The following is a 24586-nucleotide window of genomic DNA, read 5'->3' on the forward strand; positions in this document are numbered from 1 at the left end:
GGGGGGTGGGGAGGCTGTTCGGAGGGCTGACCCTTCACTTAGCCAGCTGGGATGCGTGCACTGCAGAGTTGCCAGCGTGCTTTGTAGTGTTTTGGGGGAGTGAATGTGTGGACCCAAGGTTGAAGGTCCTGACTCCCCAGCAGGCCTTGCCACAGTCTGGGAAGGGGGTTTGAGACACCTATTTGGGGTCTTCCTCTCTGTCACCCCAAACCCAGGTCTGCCTGGCTCTGCAAGCTTGCCATTGTCTTAGCGTTTTCTTTCACATAGCAGGTACAGAGCCTTTGCTTGGTCCCTGGCCTCCTGGTAGCCCTCCGGCTGTGTATCTTAGCTCTGTGTGTTGGAAAAAGCCTTCTCCCTGGGCCTCAGTTTCCCATCCTGTGCAGATGGATTAACAGCACATTATCATTGGGGTGTGGCACCTGCTCCCTAATTACCGTTTTCCCAGCTCTGGGAGTTAGGCAGATGAAAGAGGCCCAAAGAGGCCAGGCTGTTATTAAGGTGAATTATCATTGCTGTTATTCCTGATTTCTGAAAAGCCAGCAGCCACTGAGAAGAGCCCAGCCAGGCACAGCTCCCCAAACCTTCTGCTGGTTCGTGAGCTCTGGGTTTCTTACCTCTCACTAGGATTTAGGAAGGGAGGAGGCACCTGTGTAGCTATTTTTTGTTTATTTATTATTGGATAGAGAGAAATTGAGAGGTGAGGGAGAGAGAGAGAGAGACACCTGCAGCCCTGCTTCACCATGTGTGCTGCTTTCCCCTGCAGGTGGGGACCACGGTCCTTGCACACTGTAATGTGGGCACTTAACCAGGTGTACCACTGCCCCCCCATGTAGCTGTTTTTAAAGGAGAGACCACTCCATTTTGCTGCTTGAGTGGTGGGTGGCACTCAGACCTCAGGCTGCAGTTCTTACTCTCACACAGGGCTTGAAATGCCTCCCCTCCCCCCAAAGATCCTCTGGGTAGGAGAATGATGAGGTGTTTCCTAGACTGTAAGGGGCCCCTGAATTCTTGGGGTGTGGCCCTGGGCTGCTGAGCAGCTACAGTTCCCAGGGGCTGATTCACTTCACCCCCAGCTGGCTTAGTGTGGGGGCTGTAATTGGCCTTTTTGTGTGAGGATCTGTTGAGACACCCCCAGAACCTGCCTGGAGCAGCCCCAGACTCTTTCAGAAGTTTACCCCACCATACCCCACCTGCCTGTTCTGCCTTTGACCAGATTGAACCCCTGTGTACACACACACACACACACACAGAATGAACCAGCTCTCACCCAGGTGGCAGTGCCCCTGACCAGCTTCTCAGCAGCTTGATGCAACCAGGCAGTACCACAGCCTGGGCACGGGCTGGCCCCTCCCCTGACCCATGGAGAAGTTTCTGAAAGACTGGTGTCCCTTGGCTGAATACCCACACTGTGTCTGGTCACACCTCCTAGTCCTCCCTCATCCCAGGGGCCTGGCCTGCATTGCTAACAATAGGAAGATAGTGGATGGCCCCAGCTGGGATGGGTTTTAGAAATCACCTAGTCAAGTGGTTATTCCTTCTTTTTTAAGACGTTTATTTTTACCTCCAGAGTTCTCACTGGGGCTCGGTGCCAGCACTATGAATCCACTGCTTCTGGAGGCCATTTTTTTCTTTCTATTTTATTGGACAGGACAGAGAGAAATCAAGAGAGGAGGGAAAGACAGAGAGGGAGAGAAAGATAGACACTTGTAGATTTGCATCACTGCTTGTGAAGCTCCCCCCTTTACCACTTGTGAAGCAGGTGGGGAAACATAATCCTTGTGCGGGTCCTTGCACTTTGTACTATGTGCGCTTAACCAGGTACACTACCGCCCTAAGAAGTTTTTAATTTTTATTTTATTTATTTATTTATTTATTTTGGGTAGAGACAGAAATTGAGAGGGAAGAGGGAGATAGGGAGAGTGGGAAAGAGACACTTGCAGCCCTGCTTCACTGCTCGTGAAGTTTTCCCTATGGGTGGGGACTGGGGACTAGAACCATGGGCCTTGCACCCCTCTTGGTATGGAAGTGGGTGCTTATGCTGGGGAGGTGGGACACAGTGCCTGGGGCCACATGAAGTGTGTGTGTGTGTGTGTGTTTACCTGAATCAGTGGCTTGTCTCCCTGCAGGTCCCTGTGTGTGGGATATCCTAGGTCTCTTGAAGAAATCTTTCCTTCAGACAGGCCTGAAGGTGCCTCCCCCAGCTTCCCTCATACCTGCTTTCCCTGCCCAGGGCCTCCCTGTCCACTGCAGGCCGTGGAGCAGTTGGGGGGTGTTCGATCCTCGTTTCCTCTCTAGACAGCACCTCACTTCCTGTCCCTGGGTCTGGAAGTGAGCTGAGGCTCTGGGCTCTACTGCCCCTTCCTGCTTTCCTGGGAAGCCTGCAGGCCCTGGGGGAGGAAGGCAGCATCAAAGTCCAGGCTGAGCTCCTCACCCTACAAAGGAGACCTGTCTTCACAGCTGCACTGCCTTTCCAAACATGATCTCACCCTTCCTTCTCTTCTTTGGCCTGCAGGGAAAGAGGAGTCAGGGAAGCCCATTTTACTTGGAGGAAAACAGAGTCCCAGCGAGGCACCAGGCTTTCCCGAGGGCTGTGTGGCAGGACAGAGCCAGAGCTGGACTCCAGCAAGAGCAGAGCCCAGTGGACACTGGTGGCTGTACCAGAGCTGCTTCCTCAGGGACAGAGCCAGCAGCCTGGGCGGTGTCCTCAGGCCTCTGGCCCAATGGCAGTCACTGAGTCAACATGGAAGCTGCCTAGACCAGGAAGGCACTTGGCCAACCAGAGCTGCTTCCTTTGAAGAGGCTAAAATAGGGACCCTCAGGAAGGGAGCAGTGGAGGCTGAGCACAGAGCCTGGGAGGCAGGCGCCCAGCTCCCAGGCCTGCAGGTCCAGCCTGAGAGCCTGCAGCCCATGCAGCCTGCTGGGCCCTTTTGCTCTCCCCGTCACCTTTGCTCTGGCCTCTCTGCCCGAGTTCCTCCAGTGGGGCCAATCTGTCTGCCTGCTTACGCCTGACATGTCCAGAAGACACTGACTGTCCTCTTCTGATAGCGCTGGGAGAGGGGACTGTCCTGGCATGGTGGGAACCAAGGCAACGTACCTTCAGATGTCTATCGATAGGCTTGCACTGAGTCATTCTGTCACAGAGGAAGAATTGTATTGAAGTAGTGCTGTGGTGTCTCTTCTCTCTGTTTCTCTCACCCCTATCTTAAAAACAAACTTTGATGAGAGTGGAGCCCCAGCGATAACCCTGGTGGCAAAATAAGTCAATAAAAGTAAAACTTTTTTCTTTTTTGATGGAGGCACAAGAACCAACCTAAAAGAATTCTCAGAGCTGGTGGTGGCTCACCCAGTCGAGTGTGCGCGTTACCACATGCCAGTATCCAGGGTCAACCCCCTGCCCCACCCGCAGGGAGTACATTTCAGTGCTGAAACAGGGCAGCAGATCTTTCCTTGTCTGTCTGTCCCTCCTCTCCAACTGCAATCTGTCCTATCAAAAAAAAGTAGTGAAAAGATAAGAAAGGAAAAGAGGAGAGCAAGCCGCCAGGAGTGGGGTACTCGTGGGGTACTCGCCATGCAGGTGCCCAGCCCCAGCACTAAGCCTGGTGGCAATAAAGAAAGAAAGAAGGAAATTTCTCAGTGACCGAGGTGTAAACAAAGTAAGTGGTGATTTCTTTTTATTAGACTATAAAAAATAAAATCAATATCATGTTTCCATTCTAAGGTGGCCAAAGAGGTGGCTCAGTGGCAGGGCACATGTTTTGCACGAGTGAGACTTGGATTTGATCCCTGGCACCACATAAGACAAGACAGCAACAAATAGAACATCATAAATGTCAGGATGGTACTCTGATTTCTCTCATAAAAATGTTAAGTGGGGGCCAGGTGGTAGTGCAGCAGGATAAGCGCACATGGCGCAAAGCGCAAGGACCAGTGTAAGGTTCCTGTTTCGAGCCCCTGGCTCCGTGTGTGTGTGTGTGTGTGTGTGTGTGTGTGTGTGTGTGTGTGTGTGTGTGTGTGTGTGTTGCTTGCTTCATGGGAGGTGAAGCAGGTCTGCAGTTGTCTTTCTCTCCCCCTCTGTCTTCCCCTTCTCTGTAGATTTCTCTGTCCTATCCAACAACAACAACAACAAGGGCAACAAAACGGGAAAGATGGCCTCCGGGAGCAGTGGGTTCCGAGCCCCCAGCAATAACCCTGGAGGCAAAAAAAAATGTAGTTAAGTAGATAAATGGGAGTGAACAGGCAGTTCTTAGAAAATACTTCAGACTTAACATAAAAAATATACAAGGAATAATGGAAATCAAAAATTATCATTTGAGACTGAGACAATAGCAGAATGACTATGCAAAAAGACTTTCATGCCTGGATGGGAGAAATGGCCTCCATGAAAAGTGCTGCTTTGCCATGTGTGCGACTGAGATGTGAGCCCAGCCCCTACCATGTAAGAGGAAGCTTTGGCTCTGTGGTCTCTTTCACTCTCTTCTCTGCCTTTGTCTCTGTTTCTCTCTATCTGAAAAAGTAATCCCAGAGTGGTAAAAAAGTGGGTAACAGAAAGACTTTTCATGCCTGAGGCTTCAAAGTCAGATATAGTCCCCCACATCACCATAAACCAGAGCTGAACAGTGCTCTGAGAAAGAAAGAAAAAAAAATGTCTTTTCAGACTTTTTCCTCCCATTTTTTATTTGATAAACAAAAAGAAATTGAGAAGAGAGGGGGGAAAAAGAGGGAGAAAGATAAGACACTGCAGACCTGCTTCACCGCTTGTGAAGCAACTCCCTTGAAGGTGGGGGTCAGGGCCTCAAACCCTGGTCTTTGCATATTATTGATGTGCACTTAATGAGGTGCACCATCGCCCAGCCCTGAAAAAATATATCATTTACATCAGGCTCAACCTGACGCTGTTGACTGGCTACGGAAGAAGGGCAAACGCTAGAAGAAGAAGGGGCCAGGAGATAGTGCACCCAATAGAGTACATATGTTACAGTGCAAAAGGACCCAGGTTCAAGCTCCTGGCCCCTACGGCAGGGAGAAAGCTTGGGAAGTGGTGAAGCCGTGCTGTAGGTGTGTCTCTTTTACATTATCCGTCTCTTTCTCTATCTCCTCCACTCTCAATTTCTCTGGCCCTATCCAAAATAACTAAAATATTTTTAAAAGGAATTTTTGAGCTAACTTTTTTTTTTTTTTTTAGATTTTATTTATTAATGAAAAAGATAGGAGGAGAGAGAGAAGGAACCAGACATCACTCTGGTACATGTGCTGCCGGGGATTGAACTCAGGACCTCATGCTTGAGAGTACAGTGCTTTATCCACTGTGCCACCTCCCGGACCACAACCAAAAAATATATATATTTTTAATTATAGGGCTGAGGAGACAGCATAATGGTTATGCAAGAAGACTTTCTGTGCCTGAGGCTCTGAGATCCCAGATACAGTCCTTGACATAACCAGAAGCCAGAGCTGAGCAGTGCTCTTGTCTCTGTCTCTTCGTATCTTTCGTTAAAAATAAATATTAAAATTATTGTTAGAACACCAGAGTAATTGCTGCAAGCACCGCCAGTAATCTTAAAATTAGTGATTAAAGCAATTACAGAAGCCAGACCTTCCACCTTCTGCACCCCATAAGGAATTTTAGTCCATACTCCCAGAGAGGGGTAAAGAATAGAGAAGCTTCCAGTGGAGGGGATGGAACACAGAACTCTGTTGGGAACTGTGCGGAATTGTACCCCTGTTATTTTTCAGTCTTGTTAATCATTATTAAATCACTAATAATTGTTTAAATTAATGACTGAATTAGCGTGAGAGATGGTGCAGTAGATAAAGCATTGAATTCTCAAAACTGACGTCCCAAGTTTGCTCTCTGATATTACCTATACCAGAGTGACACTCCTAGTCCTCTCTCTCCCCTTTTTTTTTCTTCCCTCCCTTCCACTTTCCCTCCACATCTCCCTTACCATCTCATTAATAAATAAATCTTTAAAATATGGCTTTCTCATTTAAAAAAAAAGAACTAGTGAAAAGTTAAGCAAAAACCTGGATATTTGCCTGATCACAAAATGTTGCCCTCCCCCAAATTTATTAAATATAAAAGGGAGAAACAATAATTTTACAATGAAAAAATCCAAGAGTAAGCCCCTTCTAGCCAAGGATAACATTGCCAGAAATAAAATAGCGGGAGTCGGGCTGTAGCGCAGCGGGTTAAGCGCAGGTGGCGCAAAGCACAAGGACCGGCATAAGGATCCCGGTTCGAACCCCGGCTCCCCACCTGCAGGGGAGTTGCTTCACAGGCGGTGAAGCAGGTCTGCAGGTGTCTTATCTTTCTCTCCTCCTGTCTTCCCCTCCTCTCTCCATTTCTCTCTGTCCTATCCAACAACGACAACAACAATAAAACAACAAGGGCAACAAAAGGGAATAAATAAATAAAATTAAATTTAAATTAAAAAAATAAATAAATAAAAGAAATAAAATAGCTTGCCTCTGCTTACACCTCCAGAATGGTGGCACTCTATGCTCACTGGAGTGGTGTTTTGCTTTCTCTCCTCTGTGTGCTCTTATGAAAAAATAAAAATGATCTGGTGTGACCAAGAAGGCGGCTTAATGGTAGAGGACAAGACTTTCACGCAAGAGGTCCTAAGTTGTGATCCCCAGCCTGTGTCTGTGTCCTTTTATTTTTTATGTATAACAAAAATTTATACATAAATAAAAATTGGGCCAGGGTAGAGACCCTGGGCTTAGTATCTCTCTCTCTCTCTCTCTCTCTCACCAAGGAACTGTTTGTTATGAATCGTAAGACACTAAGGAGACATGGTAATTAAGAACATCAGTGGAACAATTGGTGAAATCCAGTGAAAGTCTGGTTTTATTGTTTAACAATTGCTTTGCCAAAGAAAGATGCGGAATGGAGAGAATGGGCCTGTGTGTTTGTATACACACAGGGCAGTAGAGGTGGGGGGGATGCAGTTCAGTGGTGCAGTGCCTACCTTGCATGAGAAAATGTAGCGTCAACGGGAGCAGGCTGCGTACTCCCTACCTCACTCATTTACTTATTTATTTAGGATGGAGACAGAGAGAAATTGAGAGGAGATAGGGAGAAAAGGAGACACCTGCAGCACTGCTTCTCCGCTTATGAAGTTTCCCCCTTGCAGGTGAGGACTTGAGCAACTTGAACCCAAGTCCTTGCACACTGTAATGTGTGCGTTCAACCAGGTACACCACCACCGGCCTCTTCTCTCTCACACTTTTCAATTTTTATGTAAAGAAAGAATAAATATGGAAGGTAGCTGGAGGAGGAGAGGGGTGGAATGGACATGGGGGTTGTTGTCCAGGAGGAATTAGTCACCAGCAGGGACTGAGAGAGCTCACCATATGTGAGGACCCAGGTTTGAGCCCCCACAGCATATGGACACACCCTGTGCAGCACCTGAGGAGGCTCCATGACAAGGAAGCAGCTCCGTGGTGTTTCCCCTGCTTTCTGTCTGAAATGAAGAGCAGGTGAAGGCCGGTCTGTCCAGGTGCATGAAGACCCCAGCACCATCCCCCTCACCGAAGGAATGTAATAGTAGGACTCGCTTCGAGAGCGATGAGGAACCTTGAAAGCATTGTGCAGTGTGAGTAAACGCAGTCAAAAAAGCATGTGAATCTGCTCCTGGGAAACCCCAGAATAGGAACAAATTAGTGGGTGCCCCGGGTTCAGGAGGCAGTGACCTGTGTCGGTATTGGCTGTGCTCAGGATTACAGGTGCCTGTGACTAAGCCACAGACCACTGAATTGTACATGTTAGTGTCTGAGCTATGTGGAGTATGAATCGTATCTCAAAGAAAACAGTTCAGGAAGCAGTGAGCCCCAGGGCACCTCAGTCAGGAGAGAAGCACTGGCAGGCTGAGAGAAGAGCAGTAAATGAGGGTTCCTGTTAAAGTTTTGTTTTGTTTCACTTATTTACATATTGGGTTTTTTTATTATTATTATTTATTTTTTACCACAGCACTACTCAGCTCTGGCTTATGGTGGTGCAGGGGATTGAACCTGGGACTTCACAACTCCAGGCATGATAGTCTCTTTGAATAACCACTATGCTGTCTCACCCAAACTTATTTTTTAATTTTTTTACCAAAACATTACTCGTGGTGCTCTGGTGCCTCCGGCATGAAAGTCTCTTTGCATAACCATTATACTATCTTTCCCATCCAAGGGTTACTTTGTAAAAAAAATTTTTTTAATTTAAAAAAGAGGGGAGTCGGGCTGTAGCGCAGCGGGTTAAGCACAGGTGGCATTAAGCACAAGGACCCGCATAAGGATCCTGGTTCAAGCCCTGGCTCCCCACCTGCAGGGGTGTCGCTTCACAAGCGGTGAAGCAGGTCTGCAGGTGTCTGTCTTTCTCTCCCTCTCTCTGTCTTCCCCTCCTCTCTCCATTTCTCTCTGTCCTATCCAACAACAATGACAACAATAATAGCTACAACAATAAAACAACAAGGGCAACAAAAGGGAATAAATAAATAAAAATAAAATATAAAAAAATATTTAAAAAATTTTTAAGAAGTATCTGATTTATTTCCTATTTTGGATAGAGACAGAGAGAAGTTGAGAGGAAAGGGGTAGCTAGAAAAGGAGAGGGAGAGAAAGAGAGAGCGAGAGAGAGAGAGAGGCCTGCAACACTGCTTTACCACTTGTGAAATCTGCCTCCTGCAAGTGGGGACCTGGGGCTTGAACCCAGGTCCTTGTGCACTGTAATGTGTGTGCTCAACCAGGTGTGTCACCACCTGGACACTAATTGTTTTTCTTATTAGTGATTTAACATGGGCTTACAAAATTGTAAGACTTTAGGGTGTAGTTTCACACCCTGTGTTTGTGTGTGCAGTTCACCACACCTGCCACCAAAGTTCTGTGCCCCTCCATCACTCTGGTAAGTATGGCAGTTCTCACAATCCGAGAGACAGTTCAGTGACCTTTTGTTGCTGTTGCTTCAAGTTCCTTTGCTTCCTCCGACCTCTGTATCCACATATGATGGGGATGGTTTATTTACTAATAAGAGAGAAAACCAGAGCATGACTCTGGCCTATATGTTATCTGGGATCGAACTCAGGACCTCATGTTTATGAATCCGGTGCCTTATTGATTGCACTGCCTTCAGGCCACTAATGTTCTTTTCTTTAATTGCAGAGTAGTATTCCATTGAATCCTTTATTTAATACCGAAATAGCTTCTTTATCCAGCTGTCTGTCGGTGGGCATTTATGTTGTCTCCATATCTTGGCTATTGTAGCTAGTGCAGCTCTGTAGGGGTAAATATGGACTTTGAAATTCGTGTTGTCATGTCCTTTGACTGTGTGCCCAAAGTGACACTGGTGGGTCACAAGGTATTTTCCGTTTTGTTTAAGGACCCTCCAGACTGTTTTCCACAGTGCCTGCATTCCCCCCACCAGTGTTCCAGAGCTCCTTTTTCTCCACAAAGGATGACTTTTTAAAAATAGGGAACTAGGAAGTTGGGCTGTAACGCAGAGAGTTAAGCGCAGGTGGCGCGAAGCACAAGGACCGGCGTAAGGATCCCGGTTCAAGCCCCCGGCTCCCCACCTGCAGGGGAGTCATTTCACAAGTGGTGAAGCAGGTCTGCAGGTGTCTGTCTTTCTCTCCCCCTCTCTGTCTTCTCCTCCTCACTCCGCTTCTCTCTGTCTTATCCAACAATGACAACAACACCAACAATAACTACAATAAAACAACAAGGGCAACAAAAGGAAATAAATAAATAAATAATTTTTTAAAAAGGAGCCAGGTGGTGGTGCGCCTGTCTGAGTACACATATTACAGGTTCTAGCTCCTGGTCCCCCACCTTCAGGGGGGAAGCTTCACAGGTGTCAAAACCATGCTGCCAGCTGTCTCTATATCTCCCCCTTCCCTCTCAATTCCTGTCTTTATCCAAAACAGACAGATAAAATAAAAACGAATTGTATTTATTTGTTATGAGATAGAGAGAGGGAGAGAGATAGAGACACCAGAGCTCTCCGCCAGTGAGTCTCCAGGAGCATCAGGCTTGCAAGTCCTGTGCCCCACCACCTGAGCTAGTCTACCCACCCCCAGCTGGAAGATGGCTGTTTTGGAGAAGTTTGGCCATGAAAGGCAGAAAAGGGCAGTGTCAGGGAATTCTGAAGATGAAAGATGCTGGAGAAGCTTAACAGTGAGTAGGCAAGGCTTGGAGCAGTGACTTAGAGTGCTCAAGTCAAGGAATCCCAGGAATCTTCTAGAACTGCCCTGTTCTGTAGAGTAGCCACTAGCAACATGTGGTTATTTAAATTTAGAAGGGGCAGGGAGCTAGCTCACCACACAGGGTGTGTGACCCACACTGGAGCCACGGCACTGTATAGGAGTGCCAGAGCACTGGGGGAAGCTCCTATGCTGAGGTGTCTGCCATTCTGTCTGTCTGTCTATCTGAAGGAAAAACTCAGTCTGGGAACAGTGAAATGTCTCTCTCTTTTTTTAATATTTATTTATTTCCTTTTGTTACCCTTGTTTTACTATTGTAGTTATTATTGTCGTTGTAGTTGGATAGGACAGAGAGAAATGGAGAGAGGAGAAGACGGGGAGAGAAAGATAGACAGACACCTGCAGACCTGCTTCACCACTTGTGAAGCAACTCCCCTGCAGGTGGGGAACTGGGGGCTCGAACCAGGATCCTTATGCCTGTTCTTGAGCTTTACGCCACCTGCGCTCAATCTACTGTGCTACCACCCGACTCCCCAGCAGTGAAATTTCTATCATGCATGCACTTGACTTAGAATACACATAAATAAAATAAATGGAGACTGGCAAGCTAGCACATCTGGACTGTGCACCTGCTCTATTTTCTTCTATTCTTTTGTCACCTCTGGGACTCAGTGCCTGTACCTCCTCTTGTTCTGGTAGAGGCAGAAACAGGGAGAGAGAAAGAGAGACACCTGCAGCACTACTCCACTGCTCATGAAGCTTCTTCCTATAGGTGGGGACCAGGGCTTGAACCTCAGTCCTTGCACATGTGCTTTTCTGGATGAGCTACCACCTGGCCCTAGTGTACCTGCTTTGCCACACAGCCCATTCCAGCTCCCACAACATGGAGGGGAGTTTTGGTGCTGTGGTCTCTCTCCCTCTTCTGTCTGTCTCTCCCTTTTAAAATTTTGTTTTATTTATTGCATATGAGAGTTTCACATGAGAGAGAGACAGAGAGAGGAGAGAAAGACGCCAGAAACCAGTCCAGTACATGTGGTGCCAGGGATTGAACTAGAAACCTCAGGCATGCAAATCTGATGCTGTGTCAGTTGGGTCGTTTGCCCAACCACTGTCTCCCTTTCTAAAAAAAAAAAACGTTGACCCTAGGGGCCAGGAAAACAGCATAGTGGTTCCGTAAAAAAAAGTTGACCCTGAGCAGTGAAGTCCAGGAAATGGTAGTCAGTCAAGCAAGCAAGCAAGCAGTTTAATATTTATTCTCCCACTCACACAGCCACATGGCAGGAGCTCAGCAGTCCCTGTGGCTAGTGGCCACCATGTCAGACAAAACAAAATGGGGACATGAGAGGTGACACAGTGAGTAGGACAGTGCACTTGGACGGGACAAGATTGCCATTTTTATCATCACTGACAACACTGTTCTAGTAAAGTGATTCTCAGTCTCTCTGACCTAGGACAAAAAGCTTGACAGTTCCAGATCCTGGTTGATATGGGTTTTACTTACTGACATTTACTGTTGGAACATGCAGCTGAGAGGTTTAGACATGTACTTAACTCCCTTTAAAATAACAATAAATCTGCTATATTTTTTAACATGTTGCAAAAAGTATGTATTTCTCTTTTTTCTTTTTTTTAAATTTCTTTATTGGGGGATCAATGTTTTACAGTCGACAGTAAATACAATAGTTTGTACATGCATAACATTTCTCGGTTTTCCACATAACAATACAACCCCCACTAGGACCTGTACTCTTGAGTCTTTTACTTTGCTGTAATACACTAACTCCAGTTCAGGTCCCTTTTTTTCTTTTTTCAGATACAAACAGAGGGAGGGAGGGAGGAAAGAAAGAGACAGACATACTACAGCACCAAAGCTTCCTTCAAAGTGGTGGGGGTCAGGCCCAAACCTGGATCACACACATGGCAAAGCAGTGCAGTATCTAAATGAGCTGTTCCGTTGGCCTCTGATGTATTTTCCAAAACAAACCAAAAACATAGTGGGCAGAACAGCCTTCATTGTGCTGATTCACCATGTCTGGTTTAGCTGAAGGTGACTGGATCCTCGGGGTTTGTCAGCATCTTATCTGAACACCGTAGCTCACACTGTCTCCAGAAATTGCCACCATCTCCACAGGAGTGCTGAGAGGGCAACAAGTTTCCTGGCAGTGGTGTAAAAACAGCTCTGACCCTGTGGACTCCTTGAAATGACCCCAGAGTCCCTGGAGCACACTTCGGAGACCACTCTATTCTAGTGGAACCAGGCCTTTTAGCATGAAGGAACTTGTTCCTGACAGTCTGTGTGGTTTGTCTCAAGTCACACACCATATACATTGATTGCAATGTGGGGACCAGACTCTCAATCTTCGCCCTCAGCTGGAGTCACTACCCAGCACCCCCAGACAGGCTTCAGGGCCTCAGGGAGAGGGGCCTTGGCTTCCGTCTGTGGCATGTGACTGTAAATAAACCCACTGCATCTCTATAGGGTTCCCAAGCTGCCCTTGGGCTTGCCCTGCAGGGCAAGAGACAGGCCCCACTGTCACTCAGAAGGACGTGATACAGAAGTTCTTGGAGAGCTAGTGAAGGGGAAGTTGGAAGGGGTGCAGGGGCCCCTTCCGCTTGGACACATGGCTCTCAGAAGAGCTATTGTGTCTTGGGGGCCAGCTGTCAGAAGGAAGGAAGGAAGGAAATTCTTGTCTGCCCTCTTTCTCTGAGGGGGAAGGAGACCAGTTGGAATTTCTGGGGCTGAGAAAGGCTGGGAGCTGGACTGAGCAAGTCAGGAAGGCCCTGGGGCCTCAACCCTCCATCCTACCCCACAGCAGCTCCACTCAGGGCCGACCTTGGCGGCCAAGAAGTGTTTGCTTTGGGTGAAGAAGTTGCTGTTTACAAGCCGGCTCAGGCTCAGGGTGTGACAGGGATTCCAGAAAGCAGCTGGGGCGGGGGGCAGGGAGCAGAGGGGGAGACCATGGTATACAGGATGATTCTAGTAGGCCTCTCTGTCCCGCCTTCCCACAGCTGCCCCCCTTCCCTGCCTGTTGGTCCGCGGCTGCTCTCCCTAGAGGACTCTGGGAGGAACAGCTGGTGAGTGAGGGGCTCACTGGGCCCTAGGCCTTGGCTGAGGGCCTAGGAAAGGGAACCCAGAGAACAGGCTTGCTACCACCTCTCTAGTCTCTGCTTTGCCTGCAGTGGGACTAGGGGTGGAAGTGCTGGCCCTCTCCTGTGATCTGATCTGCCGTGGCCTACATGATCCACAAGGCTTTAGAGACTGGTTACCTAATTCACTCAGCCCTCTGGCTGAACCAGCCAAGTTCCCTGGTCACACATAGCTGCTCCCCCCCACACCCCCAGCAACTGTCCTGTCCTCCCACCCCCCACCCCAGGCTCTGGGCTTCCTCCTTCCTCTCCCTCCCCTCCACTGAGGTCACTCCCTCTGAATCAGGCCTTTGTGGGGAGCGGGGCTGCCCATTGGCAATTCTGGCAGGAGAGTCCTCCAGTTGAAGTTAGAGCCCCCACACTGTGCCAGAACCTCCCCCCACACCCTGCAGGGAGCTATCCCAACCTGGCCTGTCGGGCACCATGTGTCCAGCCCCGGCTCTATGGTGGAACCCACATCCCTGGAAATAGTTGGAGCCCTGGGGCATCCTGAGGGAGCCAGCCTGAAGGACTTTGGACTGAGCACCAAAACTGTGAGTAGGAGTTGAGGTTTCTAAGGGAGGGAACAGGGTGCTCAGTCCCTGGGAGAGAGGAGACCCCCACCCACCCACACACACACACACACACACACACACACACACACACACACTGGCAACTGAACATTCCCCCTAGACTGGTATTTTGTCTCCTGGACTTAGGTCAGAAACCCATATTTTTCAAGGCCAAACTCCTAACTAGGTTCAGGCTGAGAATCAGGGGTGGTAGCACCTTTCTAGAGCTTAACATTACGGGGGTGAGGGGTCTCTCTGCGATAAAAATCTTGTACTTAAACCCCAGGAGATTTTGTGTGTGCACACCTCCCAGCTTCTCCCAGCTCCCGCTTTCAGTGCAGCCCCCTTTATGTGGGGGACCTTCTGCCCAACGCCCCCAACTCTGCACATAGGCAGATGTAGACCAGCTCCTCAGCCATGTGGGCCAGGCCGCCTTGCTGCTGACAACCCACCCCCACCCCCCAACTGCCTCTGTGGGGCTGAGTCACAGTCTGCCTTCAGCTGACACTTCCGAGTACTCCTGGCCAGGCTGGGACACAGGGACGGACCACCTGTCAGAGAATTGCTCTTGGTGCTTATCACTCAGAAGAGCTTCCCCATCACAGTGGGGAGCTGGTCTCCTTGCCTTGGGGGAGCTCATGCTGGGGCCTGGGGTGCAGAGGTTGACTTCATGGATCTGTTGGGTCTTTGCCCTTCCCGGCACGAACAATACCATGTACACAGATCTGCCAAAGCCACACTCACAACTGGGGCCTCGCCTAACCCAGAGGCCTTCATAGTTCTTTTAGGAAAAGGGGTCTTTTTTCAGGCATTTTTCTGTATCACCTCCTGTGGTTTGGTTTCTGTTGTGGCAAGAATGCACAGGCATGGGCGTTCTCTTCTTCCCCTGACCACTGGACACTGCCCTGTCCATCCTTCTCCCTTCTCCACCCTCTGCAGCCTCTCTGTCCCTTGAAGTGTCCTTTGGAGAAGTAAGGGCTGAGGGGACTGAGGAGACGCTAGTGATATGGGGTACTAGCCCCCCCCCACTAAGTACTATTTACTTGTTTATTCGTTTATTTATTTTACCAGAGCACCTGTCAGCTCTGGTTTAGGGTGGTGCAGGGGATTGAACCAAAGACCTTGGAGTCTCAGACATGAGAGTATTTTGCATAACCATTAAGCTATCTCTCCTACCCCATTGCTTTTGTTTTTTTTTTTTAATTTTACCTTTATTATTGCATAAAGACAGGGAGAAATTTTTTTTTGACAGGGAGAAATTAAGAAGGGGAGAGAGAAGAGAGACAGAGAGACACCTGCAGCCCTGTTTCACCACTTGTGAAGCTTTCCCCTTGCAGGTGGGGACCAGGGGCTTGAACCTGGATCCTTGAGCACTGTAATGTGAGCACTTAACTAGGTGCACCACCACCTCCCCCCCCCCCCCCCCCGCTTGTTTTTATGCTGGAGGAAGCTAAGACTGCTCAGTTCTGGCATGTGCATTGCTAGGGCTCAAACCATGGTCCTTAGGATTGCAAATTTTGTGCTTAAATGCTAAGCTATCTCCCTGATGCATTTATTTATTTCGTTTGTTAGTTTGCTTTAACCCCTATTTGTTTACCTGGGAAAGAGAAAAATTCCTGAATTTGTTCCATTTCTTTCAGATCTGTCCATTTCTAAGTATATCAAACAAGATAATGCCTTGAGCAGACAAAGAAAAAAAATTTAATTGCCACCATGCCCACACAGTGAATCCACCACCCCAAGTAGTTGGTCTTTCTTTCTTTCTTTCTTTCTCTACCCCCCTTCTCCTGTGGATACAGAGAGAAATAGAGGGAGAGGGAGAGAGGGAAAGAGCACACCTGCAGCCCTGCTCCACCACTCATGAAGCTTCCCTCCTGCACGTGAGGACCAGGGCTTGAACCTGGGTCCTTGACCATGGCGATATATGCACTTTACTGGGTACACCACCACTCAGGCTCCTGAGTAAATAAATTATATTTGGTAGTTTATTTATTTACTTATTTGTTTTAGATAGAAGCAAAGAGAGAATGAAGGCGAGAGTGACAGTGACCACAGCACCACTGTTCCCTTCAGTGTGTCAAAGGCCAGGCTCGAAGCTGGGTCGCACAGATGACAAAGCAGTATTTATTTATTCTAACCGGAACACAGCTCAGCTCTGGCTTTCAGTGGCACCAGGGATTGAATCCGGAGCCTCAGAGCCTCAAGCTGTTGCACTAGTGATGGTGCTGTCTTCCTGGACTTTGCACATTTTTATAATGTTAAGGTAACAAAGGACTTTAGGTTCTTGTGAGTTTTAAAAGTATTGCAGTTTTTTTCTTCCCCCGAAGTTTTCAGAAGTTCCATCTTACTGTTGCTTACACACAGACATATGCTCATTCTCTCACACTCAGAGAGGAGGGGTCTTTTTCCTCTTGCTACAACCCTGTCTCTTACCAGGGTATGAGACAGAGAATATTGGCGTGAGGGCTGGGAGATAGCCCACGTGGTAGAGCACACACTATGTCATGAGAGACCTGGTTTGAGCCCCGGCCACCCCGTGGAAGCCCCTGCAAAAAGGGAGCTTCAGGAACAGTGTGGCAGTACTACAGCATCTCTGTTTCTGTGTCTCTCACTGTCTGGGGCCGGGGAGAGCCTTCCGAGTGGGGTAAAGCAAAATAAAAGAATGAGAGTGACTTGATCCTGGGACCAAAGAATTAACAAGGAGGGAGTTAAGGAAAAGGAGTCCCTTGAAGTCAGGGAGGTAGGCAGCATTCTGATCTTCAGGCAGCAGCCAGGAGCCTGAGGAGAGGACCTGGGACCGGGGTCACTTGCAGTGGACAAACTCCTAGGTCTCGTGGCTCTGTTAGGATGTGATGGTGTGGAAAGTGTCTAGTTACTGAGTCCATGCAGACATTACACAGAATACCTAGCTCAGTTCTCCAGCAACCCTGAGAGCTAGGTAGCCTCACCTGCCATTTATGAGGAAACATTTTGCTAGCCCAGGTCTGTCCAGCCCCCATGCCTGGGAGTCCTGGGCCCATGGAGCTCATTGTAGAGCCAGCAGGTGCGCAGAGGCAGTGTGGGAGGGAACCCAGGCCTCGGCCAGCGACTCCCCTCCAGAGCCCAACACCTCACACAGCTGGTGCCCCCTTGGGAGCACCACACTGCCTGCCCCATTTTTCTTGTCTTCCCCTCCAGGGTAATCACTGGGGCTTTGTGCTGGCCCTTCGAATCCACTACTCCTGGCAGCCATTTTTTCCATTTTAATGGATAGGATAAAGAAATAGAGAGGGGAGGGGAGATAGAGAGGGAGAGAGAAAGATAGACACCTGCAGCACTGCTTCACCGTTTGTGAAGCTTCCATCCTTCAGGTAGGAACCAGGAACTTGAACCCAGGGACTTGAGCATGATAACATGGGTTCAACAGAGTGTGTTACCACCCGGCCCCTGCTGGCTTATCTGTCTTATCTCCCCACCACCTCAGGACAGAGGCCTTTCTCCACTCTGCTGCCCTCACGCCCCAGGTCTGGTGTGCAACAGCAGCCTGACATGTCCTTATAGAAGTATGACTGACGCCTTCTGTTTCTCTGTAGGCGAGGTGACTGTCCTGGCTGCTCAAGCAGGTGCCTGCCTGGGTTAGGAGCAGAGACAGGTAAGGGACTGTGGAGCCAAGGCACTGGGTGGAGGCTGGTGAAGGGCTTGGGTCGGGGAGGCCCCCAGGCCTGCTGTGGAGGACGGAGGGGAGATCATGCAGACGCTGGGCTGTGAGCTCCCCTCAGTGGAAAAGCGTGGGCCCCTTTATGTGGGCCTCCGTGGGTCTGGGGGCGTGCATCCTTGGTGGTGAGCTGGGGGCCTCCATCCTTTAATTGGGAAGGGTTTCCCACTTGCTGGCAAGTTCTGCAGTGTTTATGCAGAAGAAGATGAGTTCTTTCCCCTCGTGGAGAAATTGAAGCTCAGATGGGAGACCAAAACCAGTCAGTCGAAGCCAGTGACTGGTGGGAATTTGGCAGGGCCGGGGGCTCACAGCCCCATACACTGAGAACCCTGGCTATGTCGTGTCCAGGCAGTGACACACTGGCCCATTTCATCATCAGTGTGCCCATAAATACCAGATGCCACAGCAGGAAGTAGGAGCATAGACCCTAAAGTAATTGTCTCTGCCTTCCCAGAGCTGATACTGAGGTGGGAGGTGGAGGTGTATCATAGAGCCGTATGGGAATGGCGCTGACGGATTTGGGGTGAGAGCCATAAAAAGTGAATATAAGATGCTGTCAAGTGAAGCAGAGAGGCTGCTGAGTCCCCTGCAGAGGGGTCCTCACTGGGACCAGGAGGCCCTGGGGGCATCCAGGAGACAGGCCCGTCTCAGTGGAAAATCCATGGTTCTCTTGGCTCCTGATAGTGTCTGTGTGACCTGTGACGGGGTGAGGACAGCTCTAGGGGTTATTGCAACAATGCTCCCTCTTGTTAAGATGGGAATCTGTCCTGCGCCTGGGAGCATCCAAGCCTGACCCTGAGCTCTTCACTGTGTGTGATGTGTGGGTCACACTGTGCTAAACGCTGAGACTGTTGACAAGTTTCTTTTCTCCTTCTGCTCCTTCCCCTCCTCCCTCTCCATCCCTCCTTCTTCCTTTTCCTTCCTCCTTCTTCTACCTCTTCTTCCTTCCTCCTTCTCCTCCTCCTTCCTCTTCCTCCTTCCCTCCTCCTCCTTCCTCTTCCTCCTCCTCCCCCTCCTCTTTCTCCTCCTTCCCCCTCCTTCTCTTCCTTCCCCTCCTTCCTCCTTCTCCTTATTCTCCTTCCTCCTCCTCCTTCTCCTTTTCCTCCTTCTCCTCCTCCTCCTCTTTCTTCTCCTTTTCCTCCTCCTTCTTCCTCCTTCCTCCTTCCCCTCCTTCTTCTCTTTTTCTTCCTCCTTTCTCCTCCTCCTCCTTCTCCACCTTCCTCTTCCCCACCTCCTCCTCGTGCCCAGGTGTCTCTCACTTGAGGGGCCTCATGTCATCAGATGCCATGGACCAACCAGCTGGGAGTCCTGGAAACCCCAGGCCAGGGGAGTGTGGAGATGGCAGCATGGAGCCAGGCACCTGCCAGGAGCTCCTGCACCGCCTGCGGGAGCTGGAGGTAGGCATGGGTCTGGGGAGGTGCTGTGGGCTTAGAGGGTGGTGGCAGCCCTTTGCCAGGCTGGAGCAGAGCTGAGCATGACTTGACACGACTCCTTTAGGAAGTCGCTCTTGCTCTTAACCTTCTAACCCAGAGGAATGCACAGGGGTGGGGCTGTCCTGAACCCCAAAGGTTACCCTCTTGCCCTCCTTCATGCCTCTACTGGCTCTAGGAAAAGGGTGGTCATAGGCTCACAGGAAGAAAGGTGTGAGTGGGTGGTCCGGGAGGTGGCGCAGTGGGTAAAATGTTAGATTCTCTAGCATGAGAATCCATGTTCAATCCCCAGCAGCACATGTACCAGAGTGATGTCTGGTTCTTTCTCTCTCTCCTTCTATCTTCATGAATAAATAAATAAAATCGAGAAAGAGAGAGAGAGGAGAGAGAGAGAGCGCGCTTTAGAAAAAAAGAAAGGTGTGAGTGGCAGCGGGCCTGGGGCTTGGTTGGTTGGTTGGTTTTTGTTCTTTGGTCAGAGTCCTGTTCAGCTCTAGCTTATGGTGGTATGAGGTGTCCTTTTCTTTTTTAATACATGTTGTATTGAGAGAGAGGTCAGTTCACCACTCTGATACCTCCAGCCCTAAGTATCACTTGGGAGCCTCCACCATGCTAGTCTGGTGCTCTGCTGTTGCTGAGGAGTTATTCTGATGCAGTCTCCGCCCCCAGGTTTTACTACGCCCCGTGAAATCCTAGCATTGCCCCCTTCAACCAATCCTGGCCCTACACGTCACCCCTGGTTGTCGCCCAATAAAAAGCCCCCTCACCCCCCCCCCCCCTGGGCTCTCAGCTCTCCCTCTCTGAGGTCTCGCTCCCTGCTCTCCCCCCGTGGTCAGGTAGTGGGGACGGCCATTGCCGGCTGGCTCCACGTGGTCTGAACCAACCCCCCCCATCCTATAATAAAGATTTGTGTACCCCTTTGCTCTGGACGTCCGCTCTCTTCTCCGCGGTGCAGCCCGACACCAGACCGCCACAACAACACTCTGCCAACTGTGCCACTTCCCTAATAGATGGATCTTTAAACTAGTAAAAAAAGTACTTATTATTATTATTATATTTTATCAGAGCACTGCTCAGCTCTGGCTTATGGTGGTACTGGACATATCTACTATGCTACCTCCCCAGCCCCACATTTTTTATTTTAATGAGAGAGAGGAAAGAAAAAAAAAAAAACAGCGCTGCTCAGCTCTCGAACCTGGAACCTCTGGATCTTAAGCATGAAGCCTGGTGCAGTACAGATGATACTATCTCCCCAGCCCTCTATCACTTTTTTAGATGTACTTATTTGTTCATTTATTTAATTATCTATTCATTGCTTTTAATGAAAGAGCCAGAGCATCAATCTGGCAAATATAATGCCGAGATCCAGACTCAGGATTTCGTGCTTGAGGTCCCAGCATTATCCACTGTGTCACCTCCCAGGCATTCTTAAGACCTGCCCTTCACCCTCCTCTGCCCACTCCCAACTCAGGTCTTCCTAGCATGGTCTCTCCCAGCCTCCCCAGCCAGCCCAGCGCTGCTGTGTTGCTGCATTGGTTCATCGTGGCTGGTGTTCTCTGGGCAGAAGCCTCAAGCCCGAGGATGGGCCTCCTTCTGACCCCCTCCCTCTCTCCCTCCTGTAGGCAGAGAATTCAGCACTTGCCCAGGCCAATGAAAGCCAGCGGGAGACCTATGAGCGCTGTCTGGATGAGGTCTGTGGGGTCTGCGTTGGGACTGAAGTGGAGGGGTTGGAGGGAGGCTAGACCGACGTGACAGCTCTGCCCTGTGGCTTTCTGTCCCCAGGTTGCCAATCATGTGGTACAAGCATTATTGAACCAAAAGGTAAGAAGCCCACTAGAGACTCTCTCTCTCTCTCTCTCTTTCTTTCTTTCTTCCTTTCTTTCTTTCTTTCTTTCTTCTCTCTCCCTTCCTTTCTTTCCTTCTCTCTCCCTTCCTTTCTTTCCTTCTCTCTTATTAACACAGGCATGAAGGGGGGGTGGGAGGAGAGCATCACTCTGGCACCTGTGATGCCAGGGATCAAACTCTAGGCCCCTTGCCTTTAAATCCAGTACTGTAGCTACTGTGCCCTCCCAGGCCACTCTGGAGACTCTGCTACCTGCAGCCTAGATGCTCTGTGGAGAGACCTGAGCCCCCAGATACAGCAGGGAAAGTCCTTCCTGGAGACCCCTGAGCCTGCTCAGCTGGAGCCTGGAGGAGGGGGCCTCAGTGGGAATGTCTGTGCTGTTTATTCTGCCTGGAGGCAAGGGTGGGCTAGGTAAGGCCAGGTATGAGCTGTGGTGACTTTAACTTGGGCTTGAATCTGTCCCTTATTCTCACCTCAGCTGGTTTCTCCACGTTGTGATGGCCCTGGAAGCAATGTTGATGTGAACAGATGGTGGTATCTAAATATTTATTCGAGGACTGTGGGAAACTTCTTGACATATGGGTCACTCTGACCCCCAGGTCTTCCTCTGCGTTAGATGAACCCTTCTTTGATGTGTGTGTGTGTGTGTGTGTGTGTGTTTCTCTCTCTGTTTCTTTCTTTTTTTTATTGCCACCAGGGTTATTGCTGAGGCTTAGTGCAAGCACTACAAATCCACCACTCCTGGTAGCCATTTTTTCTTTCTTTCTGTCTTTCTTTCTTTCTACTTTATTTGATGTCAATGACTGCCACCTCTCCAGATTCAAAGGAGGTCTCGAAACTTTACATCAGGCTCAACCTGATGCTGTTGACTGGCTACGGAAGAAGGGCAAATGCTAGAAGAAGAAGAAGAAGACTATTTGATAGGACAGAAAGAAATTGAGAGGAGAGGGGGAGATAGAGAGAGAGAAAGATAGACACCTGCAGACCTGCTTCACTGCTCGTGAAGCTGTCTCCCTACTGGTGGGGAGCAGGGACTCAAATCCAGGTTCTTGAGCATGGTAATGATGTGCAGTTTCTCAGAGGCAGAAGGCTGACTCCAAGGTGGGGAAAGGTGTTGGGGGTGGGAGGATGGAGAATGAGATGTATCTCCTACCAGGGGTCGTAACTTCAGAGGACTTCCCATCCCCAGATGTGGAGTAGGGCTCCACCCCTCCTAGCAGAGTGGTGCAGGGAGGAAGGGAGGAAGTTGCGGGGGAAGAGCTCGCCATGCAGGGCTTCCCACTGCCCTGATGTCAGCAGACACCCTTCCTGACCCCCAGGACCTGCGGGAAGAGTGCATCAAGCTGAAGAAGCGGGTGTTCGACCTGGAGCGGCAGAACCAGATGCTGAGCGCCCTGTTTCAGCAGAAGCTGCAGCTGACCACAGGCTCCCTCCCTCAGGTTGGCGGATCTCCTCCTCACCCCTCACCCTCGTGCCTGCTTTCCGCTGCCCTTTGCCAGCCATCGCTGTCACTGCCTTTTCTTTTAAATATTTTATTTATTCATTTACTGGATAGAAACAGAGAGAAACTGAGAAGAAAGGAGGAAATAGAAAGGAGAGAGAGAGAAAAAAATCTGCAGACCTGTTTCTCCATTCATGAAGTGTTGCCCCCCCCCACCCCCGAAGGTCCTAATGCTATGGCCTCTCTTCCTTTCTCTGTCTCCCTGGGTGAAGTAACACCCCACATGCACAAGTCCCCAGCTCCACGTTCACAAAATAATGTCAGGAGGCTGCAAGTATGGTGTGGGGCATGGGGCTTGTGGAGCAGAAGCAGGTTTCTGTGTGCTCTGAGGTCAGCCAGCAAACCCCACCCCTCCCACAGCCTGGGAAGAAGAGAAGCACTTTCTCTGTGTGTATGTCTGATGCCAGCCAGCAGCTCTTTGTCCCAGGCCCAGAGCAGCCTGACCCCCAGCAGAGGGAGCCTGTCATCACTGTGGCCCCTGGAGCAGAGCTGGGTGAATCCCCTGCCTGGCCACCCAGCTGCAGGGCCACCCAGGAAACCCAGAAGCCTAGTCCCACCAGCCAGGCATGTGCCATCACATCCTCCTCAGAGGCCAGTGGGAACAGGGGTGCAGGCCATCCTAAGGTCATTTGTTTCTGCTTAGATGAATTCTAGGACTTCCTGGGGCTTGAGACACTAGAAATTTCTTCCTCTGAGGTCACATGTTATAATGGAAAGTTCATGAACCGTAGCCTCAAAGAAACTTGGATTAGATCCCTCACTTAGCTAATTCACAACTGTGAAAAATGATGTATTTATTTGTGGGAAAGTGGGACCAGAGCACCATTCTGGCACTTGTGATGCCAGGAACCAAACCTAGAACTTCATGCTTGAGACAGACCAGTCTTATGTGCACGATATCACTTTCTGGGTCCCTGATTTAACCTTCTAGTGTGTGTGCTTAACCAGGTATATCACCACCTGGCCCCCTGATTTAACCTTTTTAAACCAGTTTTTCCTCATTGTTAGGGAGAAAGAAATACCCACATGGCAGGTTGTCGTGAGGATTAAGTGAGGTCATACGTGGTACTTGGCCCACTTCGCTAAGAGGTAGCTACTTAGCAAGGAGGGAAGGAGTGGTACTTTTTCTGAGTCGTGCTTTGCTGGGAAGAAAGGCCTGTGAGCAGATGCTGACTGGGCTCTTGCTGTGAACAGCGCCTTTGCCAGCACCCCTGCCACAGGCCTGGCCTGTGCTGAGTGCCATGTGGGCCTGAAAGCTGGGGCTGCTGCCAGTGTCCAGGACAGGAAGGGACTAAGGCCAGTTAGGACAGACAGGGAGGGGTTCTGTGAGTGACAGTGCTGGCCCGGGCCTTGCTGTTTGGGAGGCTTAAAGAGTGGAAGAAGGGCTGAGAAGTAGAGATTCCCCAGTGGAAGGAACTGAGCAGAAGTGCAGAGTGGCAGAGAAGTTGCTGGACTAGGCTGGGCTCGGCTGGGCTGGGCTGGAACAGAGGATGTGGGAAGGGCAATGAGAGCTGAGGAGGCCACAGGGGAGCAGCTGGCAGGTGGACTAGGTGCCAGTAGAGAGTTCAGACTCAACTCTGGAGGCAGAAAGCAGCACAAAGATGCTTTAGAAAAAGATGCTCTCAGTTGTGATGTGCATGGGAGGCTGGGACACCACCCTGCCAGGCCAGTGTATGGGAGGGGCCAGTGGTGTGAGGATCTTGGCTGATGGAGCTGACGGCCAAAGGGAAGACCAAGACCTGCTAGAGAGATGGGCTTAGAAACCCAAAGGCTTCCTCTTTCAGTTCTCAGCCTCGACTTTCTGTTTTTTAAGGTTTTTTTTTTTTGTTATCTTTATTTATTTGTTGGATAGAGACAGCCAGAAATTGAGAGGAAGCAGGAAATAAGGAGAGAGACAGAGAGACACCTGCAGCCCTGCTTCACTACTCATGAAGCTTCTCCCCTGAGTGAGGACCGGGGGCTCAAACCCGGGTCCTTGCACACTATAACGTGTGTGTTCCACCAGGTGCGCCACCACCCGGCCCCACAGCCTCGACTTTTGGCCCCAGCTCTATACTCTGAACAAGGAGATTGTGTTGTTGCCAGGTGATTAGGATGACTGAGGCAATTCTAGGGGGAAAGATCCACATTTAGAGCAACACGGATGATACCACCAGGACCTTCAGAAGCTGGTCAGAGTCCAGACTGATGTCAGTGGAATAAGACTGTCTGAAAGAAATGCCTTCTAGGGTCAGGAGAC

General features: G+C 49.8%; 1 protein-coding gene across 3 annotated transcripts in view; it reads left to right on the top strand.

The window, feature by feature from the left end:
* Window positions 1-24586, top strand: part of NCKAP5L (NCK associated protein 5 like) — a 37351-nt gene that overhangs the window by 4495 nt on the left and 8270 nt on the right. For 2 of the 3 annotated variants that reach the window (XM_060195398.1, XM_007528496.3), the window contains exons 1-4: window positions 18825-18973; window positions 20626-20694; window positions 20786-20824; window positions 22166-22285. In XM_060195398.1, the coding sequence (XP_060051381.1) occupies window positions 18848-18973; window positions 20626-20694; window positions 20786-20824; window positions 22166-22285 (354 nt within the window). In that variant the 5' untranslated portion in view covers window positions 18825-18847. Of the gene's footprint in view, window positions 1-17454; window positions 17514-18824; window positions 18974-20625; window positions 20695-20785; window positions 20825-22165; window positions 22286-24586 lie in introns of those variants that run through there. The other variant, XM_060195399.1, reaches the window with a different exon arrangement.

The sequence above is a fragment of the Erinaceus europaeus genome, chromosome 7 (assembly GCF_950295315.1).
Source record: "Erinaceus europaeus chromosome 7, mEriEur2.1, whole genome shotgun sequence".
Lineage (NCBI taxonomy): Eukaryota > Metazoa > Chordata > Mammalia > Eulipotyphla > Erinaceidae > Erinaceus > Erinaceus europaeus.